The sequence below is a fragment of the Xenopus tropicalis genome, chromosome 9, assembly GCF_000004195.4.
Source record: "Xenopus tropicalis strain Nigerian chromosome 9, UCB_Xtro_10.0, whole genome shotgun sequence".
Classification (NCBI taxonomy): Eukaryota; Metazoa; Chordata; class Amphibia; order Anura; family Pipidae; genus Xenopus; species Xenopus tropicalis.
This window is the reverse complement of record NC_030685.2, coordinates 13,931,977-13,949,604: the sequence shown is the minus strand read 5'-3', so window position 1 is coordinate 13,949,604 and position 17,628 is coordinate 13,931,977. Positions and strand designations below refer to the sequence as shown.

Below are 17,628 nucleotides of genomic sequence, written 5' to 3'. Positions count from 1 at the left end.
TCACTATACGGGGGGACACACATCAGTGCCTCTCTCTATATGGGGGGACACACATCAGTGCCTCTCACTATACGGGGGGACACACATCAGTGCCTTTCTCTATATGGGGGACACACATCAGTGCCTCCTTAGGGGGACACTATACGGGGGGACACACATCAGTGCCTCTCACTATACGAGGGGACACACATCAGTGCCTCTCACTATACGGGGGGACACACATCAGTGCCTCTCACTATACGGGGGGACACACATCAGTGCCTCTCACTATACGGGGGGACACACATCAGTGCCTCTCACTATATGGGGGACACACATCAGTATGTGCTGCCCCTCAGCACATAGTACCCTATACTTATAGCATAATACATATATAATACATAAACCCCACTGTTAACTTCCTATTCCTATTAGGAATCCCTGTAAACTAAACCCCCCCCCCCCCCCAATGCTTTTACCCCCTGTTGCCTTTGTATAATAAAGGTGTGTGAGTGGCAGCTCTCAGTCCCTTCCAATTGAAACCCCCCTGACTGGGCAGGGGCAAGTCCCCCCTAACCTGGGAAAGTCCAGGAGTCCTTGTTGACATGAAAACCTCAGCTTGATATCTCTCTGGCCATTTGCCTCCTACGTGGCTAAAGGCAATTATTTTTCACAAGAATCCCTGCCTGGGGCTGCTGTACACACCAAGACAGACAGGGGCGGCCCAAACATGTGTAACATATAAATATGCTGGCAGCAAGGCAGTCACTACTGGTCTGACCTGCACAGATACAGCCTGACGGGCACAGGAGATACACTCACAGCCTTCAGGCAGCATTGGGAAATTACTCAAGGGTAAGTTCTACTGATATATGTGTGATTGTATATATAAATATATGTGTATAATTGTATATATAAAAAATATATGTGTAATTGTATATTTAAAAAATATATGTATAATTGTATATATAAATATATATATGTGTAATTGTATTTATAAATATGTATTATATACATAGATAATGTGTATATATACTGTATATACACATACGTTTATATACAAGTATATGAGTGTCTGTGTATATATATATATATTTTTTTTTTTTTTTAATGTTATTTACAAGCTAAATTTATATTGTGGTATGAGTTCTACAGGTATGGGATCTATTATCCAGAATGCTAGGGACTTGGGGGTTTTCGGATAAGGGATTTTCAGACTTCAAGTCTGCTGTTGCCATCAAGTACAAGGCACTGGTTTATTATTATAGAGAAAAAGGGGGGTTGCTTTTAAAAATTTGAAATGTTTGCATATAATGGAGAAATGGGCTTTCTGTAATTCACAGCTTTCTGGATAACAGGTTTCTGGATTAAGGATCATGTAAATGTGTGTGTGTGGCTAAATGTATATATATATAGATTGGACGCAGCACTCACAGGACTTCAAAAAAAGTCCAAAAAGTTCAAAAAAAATCCTTTATTATTTCTCATCTTGAGAAAAGTCCAGGAGTTGTGAGTGAAACATCAATTGTTTTGCACTAATAAAGGAATTTGTTTGACCTTTGCTGAGTCCGGTGAGTCCGTGAGTCCTGTGTCCAATCTATGCCTTCATTTTGTTACTTACACCAGGAATTTTTCGTTCTAGGAACGTGCCCTTTTCTTACTATGGGATATAAATATATGAGTAGAAGATTGTAGATATAAATTTATTGGAGTGTAATTTTGCATGACAGAAATAAATTGTACTGTGACTATTACAGACTTGTAATTACATTGGGCGTGACTCTCAACAAATGATTTCTATCTATCTATCATCTATCATTTATCATCTATGTGTGTATCTCTCTATCTTACTCTGTCTATCTAATTTATCTATCTATCTATCATCTATCTATCGATCTATCATCTATCTATCTAACATCTATCCATCTATCTAACATCTATCTATCTATCTATCTATTTATCTATCTATCTATCTATCTATCTATCTATCTATCTATTTATCTATCTATCTATCTATCTATCTATCTATCTATGTATCTATCTATCTATCTATCTATCTATCTATCATCTATCTATCTATCTATCTATCATCTATCTATTATCTATCTATCATCTATCATCTACCTATCTCTATCTATTATCTATCTATCTATCTATCTATCTATCTATCTATCTATCATTATCTATCTATCTATCTATCTATCTATCTATCTATCTATCATCTATCATCTACCTATCTCTATCTATTATCTATCTCTATCTATCTATTATCTATCTATCTATCTATCTATCTATCATCTTTCTATCTATCTACCCCTCCCTTTTAGAATGTAAGCTCTTGCGATCAGGGCCCTCCCCCTAGTGTCTCCGATCCTCGTCCAATGTAACCGAAAACCATTTTTGTGAATTGTTTATATGTACATGTTACCTGTTCTGTCTTTTGTACCCGTCTGTTCTGTAAAGCGCTACGTAAATTGATGGTGCTATATAAATAATAATAATAATTATCTATATATCTATCTATCTATCATCTACCTATCTATCTATCTATCTATCTATCATCTACCTATCTCTATCTATTATCTATCTATTATCAATCTCTATATATTATCTATCTATCATCTATCTATCTATCTATCGCTCTATCTATCTCTCTCTCTACCTCTTTGTCTGACTATCTCTGTTCCTAGTGTGTGCTTGGGCTTTTTTCTCTGAATTTCCCCGGAATTCCGGCCATGACAGTAGTTGCTAGAAGTCCGTATGTCAGGCTGCTGTATAGAGAGGAAGGAGATTAGCGAGTAGAACAGAGGTGCATGGGGCAGTGCTGGTATCTAACACATATTCCGCGGCGCTGTACAACAGAGGGGGTAATACACACACACACTGGGTTGGGCGGGTTCAGGCCAACAAACTAGCTGAAGGTGCAGGTCACAGATCAGATTCGTTTATGCAGGGCTCCCCCCCCCCCCCCCCGGCCATGTGAGACAGGAGATAGGGTTGGTCACAGGTTGGGAACTGCCTGATCTTCATATCACTGGTGCAGAGTGTGACGAGACCATTCCCCGCTTAATTCTCTAGTTCCACACCCAGTACTGTATGTCTATAGGCTTTTGTTCTGTTTCTCTGAAACCTTTCTGAAAAATTGTCCATTTGCTTGGCCATGGTGTATGCCATTAGCCCAACGTGTAATGGTGTATGCCATTAGCCCAACATGTAATGGAGTATGCCCTCAGCCCAACATGTAATGGTGTATGCCATTAGCCCAACGTGTAATGGTGTATGCCATTAGCCCAACATGTAATGGAGTATGCCCTCAGCCCAACATGTAATGGTGTATGCCATTAGCCCAACGTGTAATGGTGTATGCCCTCAGCCCAACGTGTAATGGTGTATGCCATTAGCCCAACATGTAATGGTGTATGCCATTAGCCCAACGTGTAATGGTGTATGCCATTAGCCCAACATGTAATGGTGTATGCCATTAGCCCAACGTGTAATGGTGTATGCCATTAGCCCAACATGTAATGGAGTATGCCCTCAGCCCAACATGTAATGGTGTATGCCATTAGCCCAACGTGTAATGGTGTATGCCATTAGCCCAACATGTAATGGAGTATGCCCTCAGCCCAACATGTAATGGTGTATGCCATTAGCCCAACGTGTAATGGTGTATGCCCTCAGCCCAACGTGTAATGGAGTATGCCCTCAGCCCAACGTGTAATGGTGTATGCCCTCAGCCCAACGTGTAATGGTGTATGCCCTCAGCCCAACGTGTAATGGTGTATGCCCTCAGCCCAACGTGTAATGGTGTATGCCATTAGCCCAACATGTAATGGTGTATGCCATTAGCCCAACGTGTAATGGTGTATGCCCTCAGCCCAACGTGTAATGGTGTATGCCCTCAGCCCAACGTGTAATGGTGTATGCCCTCAGCCCAACGTGTAATGGTGTATGCCATTAGCCCAACATGTAATGGTGTATGCCCTCAGCCCAACGTGTAATGGTGTATGCCATTAGCCCAACGTGTAATGGTGCTATTATATGTATTTGGCTTGTAGATCTAACAGCCATGTGGAGACTTATTACGGTGCATCTGATTCTGCTCGGTTTGGACCCTATCGCTGCAGGTACAGACCATTCCGTACAGTCACATGTTCTGTTCTTCTTCTTTATCCCACTTTTAAAGGGGAACTGTCCCCCACACATAAAAACCCGTATAATAAAAGCCCTTTACAAATGAAACAGAGGCGCCCAATATACGATTAACTTTCCATTCAGCCCTTCCTAGATATCACCTAGATGGCAAATGGATAAGATTATGGGGGGATACAAAGCTTTGCCTTAATAACAGGGTTCACAAAATGGCGCCGACCTGCTGGCTGTGACTGTAAATTCCAAGACTGAAGGGAAAAACAATTAAATAGTTTATATAGTGTAAGTGCTCAACTGACATGATAGAAAAGAATTTGGAATGATTTCTTAGGGTGACAGGTCCCCTTTAATTGTTGTATCTATCAACCCTCTCAGTGTAACGGCCATGCCCCTCCTCTTTTCTATTATATGCCCCTCCCCCAGTAAATGCTTTTACCAATATCCTAGAACAGTGCTGTCCAACCCCCCTCTGTGTGGCCCCCCACCTGTCTGGCTGCTTTGATGGCTTACTCTTGTGTAAGCTTTAAATGGTATCAGTACTGAGATTAACTGCCCCCCCTGCATTGTTCTCACCTCAGATTCAGGCTGTAATCCCTCTGTATTGTTTAAATATGTAATCCCCTGTGTTGTTCACACCATTTAATCTCTGCATTGTTCACCCCCTGCAGTGTTCACACCTCAGGCTCAGGCTGTAATCACCCATATTGTTCCCCTGTTCACACCTCAGGAGCAGTAGAAACCCACAAATAATCCCTGCATACTACAAAAAGAACATATACTGAGGTGGTACTGCAATTAAAAAGTTTTTTAATATATAGTTATTGTGCAGACTGTAGGAGCAGTGCCAGCATTGTGTCACTGTAGGCTGCCTGTGTGTGCCATACTCTGCTTGCCCTATGCTGCCTGTGTGTGCCATACTCTGCTTGCCCTATGCTGCCTGTGTGTGCCATACTCTGCTTGCCCTATGCTGCCTGTGTGTGCCATACTCTGCTTGCCCTATGATGCCTGTGTGTATGGCACACACAGGCAGCCTACAGTGACACAATGCTGGCACTGCTCCTACAGTCTGCACAATAACTATATATTAAAAAACTTTTTAATTGAAGTACCACCTCAGTATATGTTCTTTTTGTAGTGTGTACAGACAGGCAGGGTAGGGAAGGCAGAGTATGGCACACACAGGCCAAGTATGGCACAAACCAGCCAAGAATGGCAAACACAGTGAAAGTATGGCACACGCAGGCAGGGTGGGGAAGGCAGAGTATGGCACACACCACACAGGCAGGGTAGGGAAGGCAGAGTATGGCACACACAGGCAGGGTAGGGCAGGCAGAGTGTGGCACACACAGGCCAAGTATGGCACAAACCAGCCAAGAATGGCACACACAGTGAAAGTATGGCACACACAGACAGGGTAGGGCAGGCAGAGTATGGCACACACAGGCAGGGTAGGGCAGGCAGAGTATGGCACACACAGGCAGGGTAGGGAAGGCAGAGTATGGCACACACAGGTAGGGTAGGGAAGGCAGAGTATGGCACACACAGGCAGGGTAGGGAAGGCAGAGTATGGCACACACAGGTAGGGTAGGGAAGGCAGAGTATGGCACACACAGGCAGGGTAGGGCAGGCAGAGTATGGCAGGTTTTGCTGTACTACAACCATTAATATGGGTACGGTCATGTGATAACATGGGTGTGTTTTCAAGTGGGTGCGGTTTCAAAAAGGGGAGTGGTCAAAACTGGCTTCCATTATCGGCCCTCCACCACGTAGGTCGGAAAAATTCCGGCCCTCGGTACAACAGAAGTTGGACAGCACTGTCCTAGAATATTATAAGCCCAAAACGGTCCTGTAAGTTTCCCAGTATAACTACCTTTTCTCTGTTCTGCTATAAGTGCCCCACCCCATATAACTGCCCTATCCCATATAACTGCCCCATCCCATATAACTGCCCCACCCCATATAACTGCCCTATCCCATATAACTGCCCCATCCCATATAACTGCCCCACCCCATATAACTGCCCCACCCCATATAACTGCCCTATCCCATATAACTGCCCCACCCCATATAACTGCCCCATCCCATATAACTGCCCTATGCCATATAACTGCCCCACCCCATATAACTGCCCCACCCCATATAACTGCCCCATCCCATATAACTGCCCCACCCCATATAACTGCCCCACCCCATATAACTGCCCTACCCCATATAACTGCCCTATCTCATATAACTGCCCCACTCCATATAACTGCCCCATCCCATACAATTACCCTGCTCTATTGCAGGTTTCTTCTCCAAAAAAATGTTCTCCACCTTTCAATTCTCTGTTAGCCCCACCCCCAGTGGTGTAACCACCATACAGCAGACCCCCATAACCACAGGGGAGCACAGCGACGTAGGGGGCTGCTGTATGGAAACTCCTTTCCCTAGCCCCTTTTGCAATTTAATTTTTACCACCTGTCGTAAATGCAAGTGGGATAGCGGTCAGCATTGGGTGGGGGGGTGGTATATTAGAAAATTCTGCACAACGGGCCCTCCCAAATCTCAGGGGTGGGGCCCAGTCCATAGTGGTTACGCCACTGCCCACCCCAACTGTCTCTCCCTATCTGTGTCTATTAGCAATGCCCAACCATAAAGTGCCCTAACCCATCCCGCATAACTGAACCCACCCATAACCCGTCTCTAGGGGCAGTGGGTCGACCCTACCCTCTCTGACCCATGGGTAAACTCAAACCCCACAGGTTCCGGCCCATTCCTTCTCTATTCCATTCCCTCCCCTTATTACTGTACTGTATGTACCCCTGCTTTATTATATGTGCCCCCCCTTATATTGTGCTCTGTGACCTGCTTGTTATAACCTTCTGTCTCTCTATTTGCAGAGTGGTGTTACACAGACCCAGCGTGTGGTAAGTGGCACCCTTTGATTTGTTCTGTATCTTTAGAGGTCTTTTGTCCATTGGCAACTACCTTGGTCCCAGGGCAAACAAGGCAAGCCTTCCTCTCCCCCGGTGCAAGGCCACCCTGCTCTACAGGTCCACATACACGGGCCGATCTGTTTGCTTGGCGATGTCAGCAAGCGAGCGGATCTTCTCCCGATATCCCCCACCTACGGGTGGGCGATATCGGGAGAATCCAGGATAATTCGGCCCTGGAGCCAAACGATCGAATTATAATGACGGGTATAGGAAAAGTCTGTCCGGGGACCGGATCAACGAGCCGATGGGGTCCTCGATCCAACTAGATTTTCTAACCTGGCCGATTTCAGGCCAGATATCGGTCGGGTTGGCCGGTCGTTAGTGTCCATACACGGGCCGATTAGCTGCCAAATCGGTCTAAGGGACAGATATCGGCAGCTAGAATCGGCCCGTGTATGGGGACCTTTACTATTGGCCCAATGGCTACCCAGGCACTGAGCCAGTAACCCAAGGAAACCAATGTGCCATAAAAACATTTCCATATAATGTTTTTGTTTTGTCTACAAAGCAGACAGAGACATGAATAAGCATTATCAAAGGCTCCAATAAGCCCAATCTACGGGGAAGGGCTTTGTTTAGGCTTATAGAATAGATGACTGAATGCAACAGAGCTGATCACAAACATATTTGTGGATACTAATCCCTTAAGCTGGTTTGAAAATATCCCTTTGATGGGCTTTGACGGCCTGAGCAACATTTATATATATGAAAAAAAGTTGGGGAGGGGCAATGCAAGCGTGAAAAAAGTTTCTAGGGGGTGATGATTGGTAATTTGGTAGCCCATAGTAGACTGGCAGACTGCGGGAGGCTCTGTTTGGCAATACACCTGATCTTCATGCCTCCAAATCTTGCCTCCAGGTCAGAAATTGGGGCACCTGCTCATCCAAGGGGTTGGGGAGCAACATGTTGCTCAGGAGCCACTGGTTGGGGATCACCTAGGTACCATGTGTAGCTGGCTGGAAGGGGGTTATGTAGCAAGGAGTCTCCCAGTTGTCTCACCTGTCCTTACTACAATCAAGCTAGTGATTGTCAAACTTGAAGCTCCAACCTTTGGCCAAGGTCCTCCTTGAAGATCCATCCTTTGGTCAACCCCTGGGAGAGAAAATAGTCATTCTCCCTAATTATCACCCCAACTGGCCTTCAGGCGGAAGCCCCATTTGCCACTGTTTCAGGTCCCCCCACCAGGGCCAGCCCCACAGTTTGGTACCAACTGCTCCTGTTGAGGCTAGAGCACCCATGTACGGTGCACAATCAGGCGCAATATAACGAGCCTTGTTCTTCTCCTTTAGGCCCTAGTACCTGGGTCACTCAGGGATTTTGTAACGGATCACGACAGTCTCCTATAAACATTGTGGATGCATCTGTACAGTACAACGCCAGCCTGGGGACCTTCACCTTCACCAACTATGGTGACAGCAGCAAACTGGTGTTATTGAATAACCCAGGCCACACAGGTACAGAGCGCACTGCTGCTACTCGCTAATGCTCATGTGATGGCCGCAGCTCTTCCCACTCACAGACAGTTGCTCTCTCATTGCAGTGGAAGTCCAGCTGGCTAGTGGGGTGACACTATCCGGGGGTGGCCTGCCTTCCACATACTCTGCAGTCGCTTTCCACTTCCACTGGGGAAACACGAGTCAAAATGGTTCGGAACACCAACTGGGGGGAAGGCAGTTTCCAATGGAGGTGAGTGGTAACAGTCACACACTGTAAATCTAAGGCAGTTTATTCATGAATAAGTCACAAACATTAGTGAGCAGTCTCCATGTCTTTAACTGGAGTTCAACATTAACCCCTGCTGCAATGCTATGGCAGCCCCCCCATGTTGGAAAACTCCTCCACCTCTGGCAATGCCACAGCAGACACGGCAGGGCACCCACATGGGTCGTAAGGCATCTGGAATCTGAGCCTTGTACAAATATTGCAGCTGCATAGCTTTGTAACTGGTTATTCTCTGGTTATTCTCCTGAGAAACATCACAGGGGCAATAATAATTATTATTATTATTATTAGCATTTATTTATAAAGCGCCAACATATCCCGCAGCGCTGTACAATAAGTGGGTTACATACATTGGACATACAGAGTAACATATAAAGCAATCAGTAACCGATACAAGAGGGGAAGAGAGCCCTGCCCAAAAGAGGTTACAATCTACTAATGATCTATTATGGAGACTGGGGAAAGGAGGTTTCACCATCAGCAAAAAAAGGGGGTTCTTTATTGCAAGGGCAGGCCGGATTTTAAAACTCTCTCGTAAGAGAGCCGGAAATGAGTGGCTCCTTGGCTGGGTTTCAAAAATGGGTTGGATGCCTTTCTAGGAAGAGCAAATATCATTTTGATTTGTTAGCAATCAGTGATAAATGATCTGGAGTGATGGGACCAGGAAGGAATGTGCTGCCTGACTTGGCTGCTTGCCCAATGAGAGTGTTACCTGCCGTAATCTTGATAAACTAGTAGACTGTTGAGCAAGGGATGATCTTGATTGTGTCTATTGTTTTCAATAGTTCTGTCACTAAATTACAGGGAGCTTGTTCATTAGGTAAAAACATTTGGGCAATTTAGCACTTCTCTTAGTAAATCAGCCCCTTAGTACTCATAAATCAGTCTTGTGTTGCTCAGTCTATTAACAATGGGGCTATATATAGCTATATTAAGCTATGAAACAGGGTCGGACTGGGCCGGCAGGGCACTGGGAAAAAACCCGGTGGGCCCCACAGCCAATCCAAGCCCGGTCCTCCCCCGCCGGTAACTGCAGGCACCGGCGCTGCCCCTCCCATTGTGGCTACAATTAGGAAGTGCAATATGTGGGGGGGGAAGGGGGTTGACATCAAAATTGTTGCAGCTCCTGTCTGGGATGGGGGGCCCCGTACACCCCAGTCCGACACTGCCATGGAAACATATACATGTTATTAGCCAACAAGCCTCTCTATCTCTACAGATGCACATTGTTCACACCAAAAATGGAATGAATTTGACTGCTGCCAAACAAGACCCTAATGGAATTGCAGTGCTGGGATTCTTTATTGATGTACGTACCATGTGTTCCAGTGAGAGCTGTGCCTGCAGTACAGTTTCATATAGATAAGCTTCCCTACTGCAAGCAGAGCCCCCTTACACTCCTCCCAGCGTCCAACTGTAAATCAGCAGCACCCTTTCCCAGTATCAGATAGTATTCCAGCGAACCCTTCCCCAGAGTATGACTGTATAACAGCCGTACCCTTCCCCAGAGTCTGACTGTATAACAGCCGTACCCTTCCCCAGAGTCTGACTGTATAACAGCCGTATCCTTCCCCAGAGTCTGACTGTATAACAGCCGTAACCTTCCCCAGAGTCTGACTGTATAACAGCCGTACCCTTCCCCAGAGTCTGACTGTATAACAGCCGTAACCTTCCCCAGAGTCTGACTGTATAACAGCCGTACCCTTCCCCAGAGTCTGACTGTATAACAGCCGTAACCTTCCCCAGAGTCTGACTGTATAACAGCCGTACCCTTCCCCAGAGTCTGACTGTATAACAGCCGTACCCTTCCCCAGAGTCTGACTGTATAACAGCCGTACCCTTCCCCAGAGTCTGACTGTATAACAGCCGTACCCTTCCCCAGAGTCTGACTGTATAACAGCCGTACCCTTCCCCAGAGTCTGACTGTATACAGCCGTATCCTTCCCCAGAGTCTGACTGTATAACAGCCGTACCTTCCCCAGAGTCTGACTGTATAACAGCCGTATCCTTCCCCAGAGTCTGACTGTATAACAGCCGTACCCTTCCCCAGAGTCTGACTGTATAACAGCCGTACCCTTCCCCAGAGTCTGACTGTATAACAGCCGTACCCTTCCCCAGAGTCTGACTGTATAACAGCCGTACCCTTCCTCAAAGTATGATTGTATAACAACGACTTCCTTCCCCAAAGTTTCCCCAAAGTATGATTGTATAATAGCCGTATCCTTCCCCAGAGTCTGACTGTATAACAACCACTTCCTTCCCCAGAGTCTGACTGTATAACAACCACTTCCTTCCCCAGAGTCTGACTGTATAACAACCACTTCCTTCCCCAGAGTCTGACTGTATAACAACCACTTCCTTCCCCAAAGTCTGACTGTATAACAACCACTTCCTTCCCCAGAGTCTGACTGTATAACAACCACTTCCTTCCCCAGAGTCTGACTGTATAACAACCACTTCTTCCCCAGAGTCTGACTGTATAACAGCTAGTCCCTTGCTCAGAGTCTGACTGTATAACAGCTAGTCCCTTGCTCAGAGTCTGACTGTATAACAGCTAGTCCCTTGCCCAGAGTCTGACTGTATAACAGCTAGTCCCTTTCCCAGAGTCTGACTGTATAACAGCTAGTCCCTTGCTCAGAGTCTGACTGTATAACAGCTAGTCCCTTTCCCAGAGTCTGACTGTATAACAGCTAGTCCCTTTCCCAGAGTCTGACTGTATAACAGCTAGTCCCTTGCTCAGAGTCTGACTGTATAACAGCTAGTCCCTTGCCCAGAGTCTGACTGTATAACAGCTAGTCCCTTGCTCAGAGTCTGACTGTATAACAGCTAGTCCCTTTCCCAGAGTCTGACTGTATAACAGCTAGTCCCTTTCCCAGAGTCTGACTGTATAACAGCTAGTCCCTTTCCCAGAGTCTGACTGTATAACAGCTAGTCCCTTGCTCAGAGTCTGACTGTATAACAGCTAGTACCTTGCCCAGAGTCTGACTGTATAACAGCTAGTCCCTTTCCCAGAGTCTGACTGTATAACAGCTAGTCCCTTGCCCAGAGTCTGACTGTATAACAGCTAGTCCCTTTCCCAGAGTCTGACTGTATAACAGCTAGTCCCTTTCCCAGAGACTGACTGTATAACAGCTAGTCCCTTTCCTAGAGTCTGACTGTATAACAGCTAGTCCCTTGCCCAGAGTCTGACTGTATAACAGCTAGTCCCTTTCCCAGAGTCTGACTGTATAACAGCTAGTCCCTTTCCCAGAGTCTGACTGTATAACAGCTAGTCCCTTTCCCAGAGTCTGACTGTATAACAGCTAGTCCCTTTCCCAGAGTCTGACTGTATAACAGCTAGTCCCTTGCCCAGAGTCTGACTGTATAACAGCTAGTCCCTTGCCCAGAGTCTGACTGTATAACAGCTAGTCCCTTCCAGAGTCTGACTGTATAACAGCTAGTCCCTTTCCCAGAGTCTGACTGTATAACAGCTAGTCCCTTTCCCAGAGTCTGACTGTATAACAGCTAGTCCCTTTCCCAGAGTCTGACTGTATAACAGCTAGTCCCTTGCCCAGAGTCTGACTGTATAACAGCTAGTCCCTTGCCCAGAGTCTGACTGTATAACAGCTAGTCCCTTTCCCAGAGTCTGACTGTATAACAGCTAGTCCCTTGCTCAGAGTCTGACTGTATAACAGCTAGTCCCTTGCCCAGAGTCTGACTGTATAACAGCTAGTCCCTTGCTCAGAGTCTGACTGTATAACAGCTAGTCCCTTTCCCAGAGTCTGACTGTATAACAGCTAGTCCCTTGCCCAGAGTCTGACTGTATAACAGCTAGTCCCTTGCCCAGAGTCTGACTGTATAACAGCTAGTCCCTTGCCCAGAGTCTGACTGTATAACAGCTAGTCCCTTTCCCAGAGTCTGACTGTATAACAGCTAGTCCCTTGCTCAGAGTCTGACTGTATAACAGCTAGTCCCTTGCCCAGAGTCTGACTGTATAACAGCTAGTCCCTTGCCCAGAGTCTTACTGTATAACAGCTAGTCCCTTGCCCAGAGTCTTACTGTATAACAGCTAGTCCCTTGCCCAGAGTCTGACTGTATAACAGCTAGTCCCATGCCCAGAGTCTGACTGTATAACAGCTAGTCCCTTGCCCAGAGTCTGACTGTATAACAGCTAATCCCTTGCCCAGAGTCTGACTGTATAACAGCTAGTCCCTTTCCCAGAGTCTGACTGTATAACAGCTAGTCCCTTGCCCAGAGTCTGACTGTATAACAGCTAGTCCCTTTCCCAGAGTCTGACTGTATAACAGCTAGTCCCTTGCTCAGAGTCTGACTGTATAACAGCTAGTCCCTTGCCCAGAGTCTGACTGTATAACAGCTAGTCCCTTGCCCAGAGTCTTACTGTATAACAGCTAGTCCCTTGCTCAGAGTCTGATTGTATAACAGCTAGTCCCTTGCTCAGAGTCTGACTGTATAACAGCTAGTCCCATGCCCAGAGTCTGACTGTATAACAGCTAGTCCCATGCCCAGAGTCTGACTGTATAACAGCTAGTCCCTTTCCCAGAGTCTGACTGTATAACAGCTAGTCCCTTGCTCAGAGTCTGACTGTATAACAGCTAGTCCCTTTCCCAGAGTCTGACTGTATAACAGCTAGTCCCTTGCTCAGAGTCTGACTGTATAATAGTAGCAACCTTGTCCAACAACAGGCTCTTCCCTAGAGCCTAACTATATAAATGTATCACCCTTCCCCAGAGTTATCTTTGTAAGATTAGCTTCTTTCCCCAGATTTACTATAACAGCAGCACCCACCCCATGGTCTTACTATGCAGCAGCAAAATCCTTGAAATAACGAAAGCACCCTCTCCCAGAGCCCACCGGTGTAACAGAACCACCCTTCCCCAGAATCTGACTTAGGTCATATTTTCTTTTCTTCTTTTCATAGGTTGGGACATCATCCAGCAAACTGCCCACACTGGCCAGCCTATTAGTAAATGTCTCAAATGCAGGTAAGAACAAACTTTTTCTAATTTGTTTGCATTCAAGACCTTTGCAGTAAAGCAGATACAGGTAAAGTACGGAAAGGGTTACATCTCCCGGCACATGATTTATGGTAAAGCACTTAAGAGTTAAGTCACAACATCCCAGAGCAAGCAAGAATCCTGTCTAAAACTGGTTTATGGCAACTGGTTGGTTTTATGACATTGCTACATTCTTTTGTACTTCTTTGAACAATTAATAAACTACCTGTGCGTCCCTCACCAACATAGCCCCAGGACTTCTGCATTATGAAGGATTTGGGGCAGTGGCAGTCAAATATTTTCAGTTCAAGCACCCCTTGAAGGTCCAACCTTTTCCCAAAGCTCTCCTTGAAGGCCCAACCTTTTCCCAAAGCTCTCCTTGAAAGTCCAACCTTTTCCCAAAGCTCTCCTTGAAGGTCCAACCTTTTCCCAAAGCTCTCCTTGAAGGTCCAACCTTTTCCCAAGGCTCTCCTTGAAGGTCCCACCTTTTCCCAAGGCTCTCCTTAAAGGTCCAACCTTTTCCCAAGGCTCTCCTTGAAGGTCCAACCTTTTCCCAAGGCTCTCCTTGAAGGTCCAACCTTTTCCCAAGGCTCGCCTTGAAGGTCCAACCTTTTCCCAAGGCTCACCTTGAAGGTCCAACCTTTTCCCAAGGCTCTCCTTGAAGGTCCAACCTTTTCCCAAGGCTCTCCTTGAAGGTCCAACCTTTTCCCAAGGCTCACCTTGAAGGTCCAACCTTTTCCCAAGGCTCTCCTTAAAGGTCCAACCTTTTCCCAAGGCTCTCCTTAAAGGTCCAACCATTTCCCAAGGCTCTCCTTGAAGGTCCAACCATTTCCCAAGGCTCTCCTTGAAGGTCCAACCTTTTCCCAAGGCTCTCATTGAAGGTCCAACCTTTCCCAATGCTCGCCTTGAAGGTCCAACATTTTCCCAAGGCTCTCCTTGAAGGTCCAACCTTTTCCCAAAGCTCTCCTTGAAGGTCCAACCTTTTTCCAAGGCTCTCCTTGAAGGTCCAACCTTTTCCCAAGGCTCTCATTGAAGGTCCAACCTTTCCCAAGGCTCGCCTTAAAGGTCCAACCTTTTCCCAAAGCTCTCCTTGAAGGTCCAACCTTTTCCCAAAGCTCTCCTTGAAGGTCCAACCTTTTTCCAAGGCTCTCCTTGAAGGTCCAACCTTTTCCCAAGGCTCTCATTGAAGGTCCAACCTTTCCCAAGGCTCGCCTTAAAGGTCCAACCTTTTCCCAAAGCTCTCCTTGAAGGTCCAACCTTTTTCCAAGGCTCTCCTTGAAGGTCCAACCTTTTCCCAAGGCTCTCATTGAAGGTCCAACCTTTCTCAAGGCTCGCCTTGAAGGTCCAACCTTTTCCCAAGGCTCTCCTTGAAGGTCCAACCTTTTCCCAAAGCTCTCCTTGAAGGTCCAACCTTTTTCCAAGGCTCTCCTTGAAGGTCCAACCTTTTCCCAAGGCTCTCCTTGAAGGTCTAAACTTTTCCTAAGGCTCTCCTAGAAGGTCCAACCTTTTCCCAAGGCTCTCCTTGAAGGTCCAACCTTTATCCAAGGCTTCCCTTAAAGGTCCAACTTTTATCAAAGGCACCCCTTGAAGGTCCAACCTTTATTTAAGTCTGCTCCTTAAGGTCCAAACTTTATCAAAGGCTTCTCTTAAAGATTCAACCTTTGGTCAGGGTCCTCTTAACTCAGTTATTAAGCCATAGTTCCAAGAAAGTCTACGACAGTAAATAAATATTCACCAAAAATCTCCACCTGATCTACAAGCTGAGCTTTGAGGTGTATATAGGAGATCAAATTATTATTCACCTCAGAAGCCACCATGCCACTGCTCCATTTCTCCTGGGGGGTGGGCAAGCCCCACAGTCTGGGAACCAGAGCCTTAGCAGAACATCTTCCTAGGGACCAAAGAAAACCCTGTGGGCAATTTTAAACCACCCGTCAACACTTGCTGTCTCTGGGTCTTGAACATTTACAAAAACATCTTTAATATGGGGGAGTGTAGGTCTGGAAGAGACCTCAGAGATTTCTAGACCTCTCATTCATTTATTCCTTCTGTTCTTTCAGGGACGAATATAACTCTTAATGGCTCCTTTTCCATTGATTCTATCCTGGGAGCTGTTGATAGGACCTCTTATTATCGATACCTGGGTTCTCTCACAACCCCAACGTGCGATGAGGCCGTAGTGTGGACGGTTTTCAGAAACCCAATTCTCGTCCCAGCCAGCGTGGTAAGTATTAAGCCCAACAGATTAACATCTCTTGATTCTCCTTCCTGATAAGCTTTTTCACTGTGAACCCATTGCCCAAGGTGAGCTATGGCATAGTCCCCCTCCACCATGAAGGTGTCTCCAGGTGTAGCCTTATGGCCTCCTACTATTTTTCAATTACATAAAACCAGCAGGAGGAGGGGAATCAGGTGATGTCTCCGGGGGCACAGTCAGCCAATAGGGGATGGAAACAGCCTCCTACAAGCATAGGTTAGCAGGAACAACATCATAAGTTTTCGATTGGCCTGGACAACGAGTTCCTATAACACTGTAGATATTCTCCTACACTAAGCACAATTGAGTACAGTGGCCCTTTAATACAATGTCTCTTTCTATCCCCCACTTAGATACAGAACTTCTCATCAAATATTTATCTGAACAGCACGGGAAGTCCTCAGAACATGGTAAATAATTTCCGCATCCTTCAGCAGCTCAATTCACGGGTGGTGCAGTCTTCCACTAATGTAAATTCTGCCGGCAACTCAGCAACTTCATTAGCCGGTGGCATATTCAGTGCCAACTTGCTTTTTGGCTTTTTGCTGTCCCTCGTCAATGCCCTCGTCTTGATGTCTTAAGGACTGTTCCAAGAATGACCTTGGCTTTGTAATTGTACGCTTTTCACATACTATATACCTTTTTTGGCACGGATTTGGACTGAGGCTGGGTTGAAGGACCATGAACTGTTGATGTTGAACAAAATTCAAGCACCCACTGGACTCTAGAACATTGGGTATGGTTTTCTACCCCAGACAATGAGGTCTCTGTAGAACAGTGATTATTTTAATCTATGGGTTAAGATCAAAAATTGTTTAGAGTGGGTCCCCATGATTCCTTTTGATAATGTGATGATATTGAGGTCCTACATCAAGTTCTACACCAAGTTCTAGGCCACAAAGCAGATTTACGGAATTAATTTAGGGCCCCTGAGAACTACTGTAGGGGAGGTCACCATTTATAAGGATTAACAACCCCAAATTCTATAGGAACTACCCCCCCCCCCCATCAGATCTTCAGAGTAAACTGACCCCTGGTTTGCAGGAGAGGAGAAGGTGGTGGGTAAAATAATGGCATTGTATCACATATATCCAAGCTCGGATTCCAAATACAATAATCGTGTAACATAACTGAAATATCCTTTCCTTAATGTGTAAATTATATTTATATTACTGTAAATAGATGTTTACAATGAGTTCTATTTTACCTGATTTCATTAAATGGACAAAAAAAAATGTCATGCTTTTTATTGCTCGAGCAGCTTCCAAAAAGGATCTCGATGGACCAAACCAGCAATGGCCAAAGCATCCATGACTTCATTTCTATATGACTGCTGTAGGTAGGAAGTGGTACAGCAGCCCCCTTCCCCCCCAAAAAAGTAATTCTTTCCCACACACAGAACGCAACTGCCCCAAGCCCCACTTACCCCCCCTGGCCCCCATTACGCTGAAATGATTGTAGGTAAAATACATTGCCAATGGCAAAACTTAATAGAGACTTCCCCACCGGGAAAAAATCTTTGGAGGGGGCAGTTTCAGTGTGCAAA

General features: G+C 45.8%; 1 protein-coding gene across 1 annotated transcript; it reads left to right on the top strand.

The window, feature by feature from the left end:
• The first annotated feature begins 726 nt into the window (after positions 1-726).
• LOC100496280 (carbonic anhydrase 4-like) lies at positions 727-17,317 on the top strand. The gene is made up of 9 exons (XM_002940596.5): positions 727-834; positions 4,038-4,106; positions 7,014-7,040; positions 8,399-8,563; positions 8,650-8,795; positions 10,051-10,140; positions 13,750-13,813; positions 15,886-16,049; positions 16,436-17,317. Exons 2-9 carry the CDS (start codon positions 4,049-4,051, stop codon positions 16,661-16,663), a joined length of 942 nt encoding a protein of 313 aa, XP_002940642.4. The 5' UTR covers positions 727-834; positions 4,038-4,048; the 3' UTR covers positions 16,664-17,317.
• Positions 17,318-17,628: the final 311 nt, after the last annotated feature.

Coding starts and splice junctions, on each gene's coding strand:
- LOC100496280 (XM_002940596.5), top strand. CDS start 4,049: ATGTGGAGACTTATTACGGTGCATCTGATTCTGCTCGGTTTGGACCCT. Junction 4,107..7,013: donor TTTGGACCCTATCGCTGCAG/GTACAGACCATT, acceptor CTCTATTTGCAG/AGTGGTGTTACACAGACCCA. Junction 10,141..13,749: donor TGCTGGGATTCTTTATTGAT/GTACGTACCATG, acceptor TTCTTTTCATAG/GTTGGGACATCATCCAGCAA.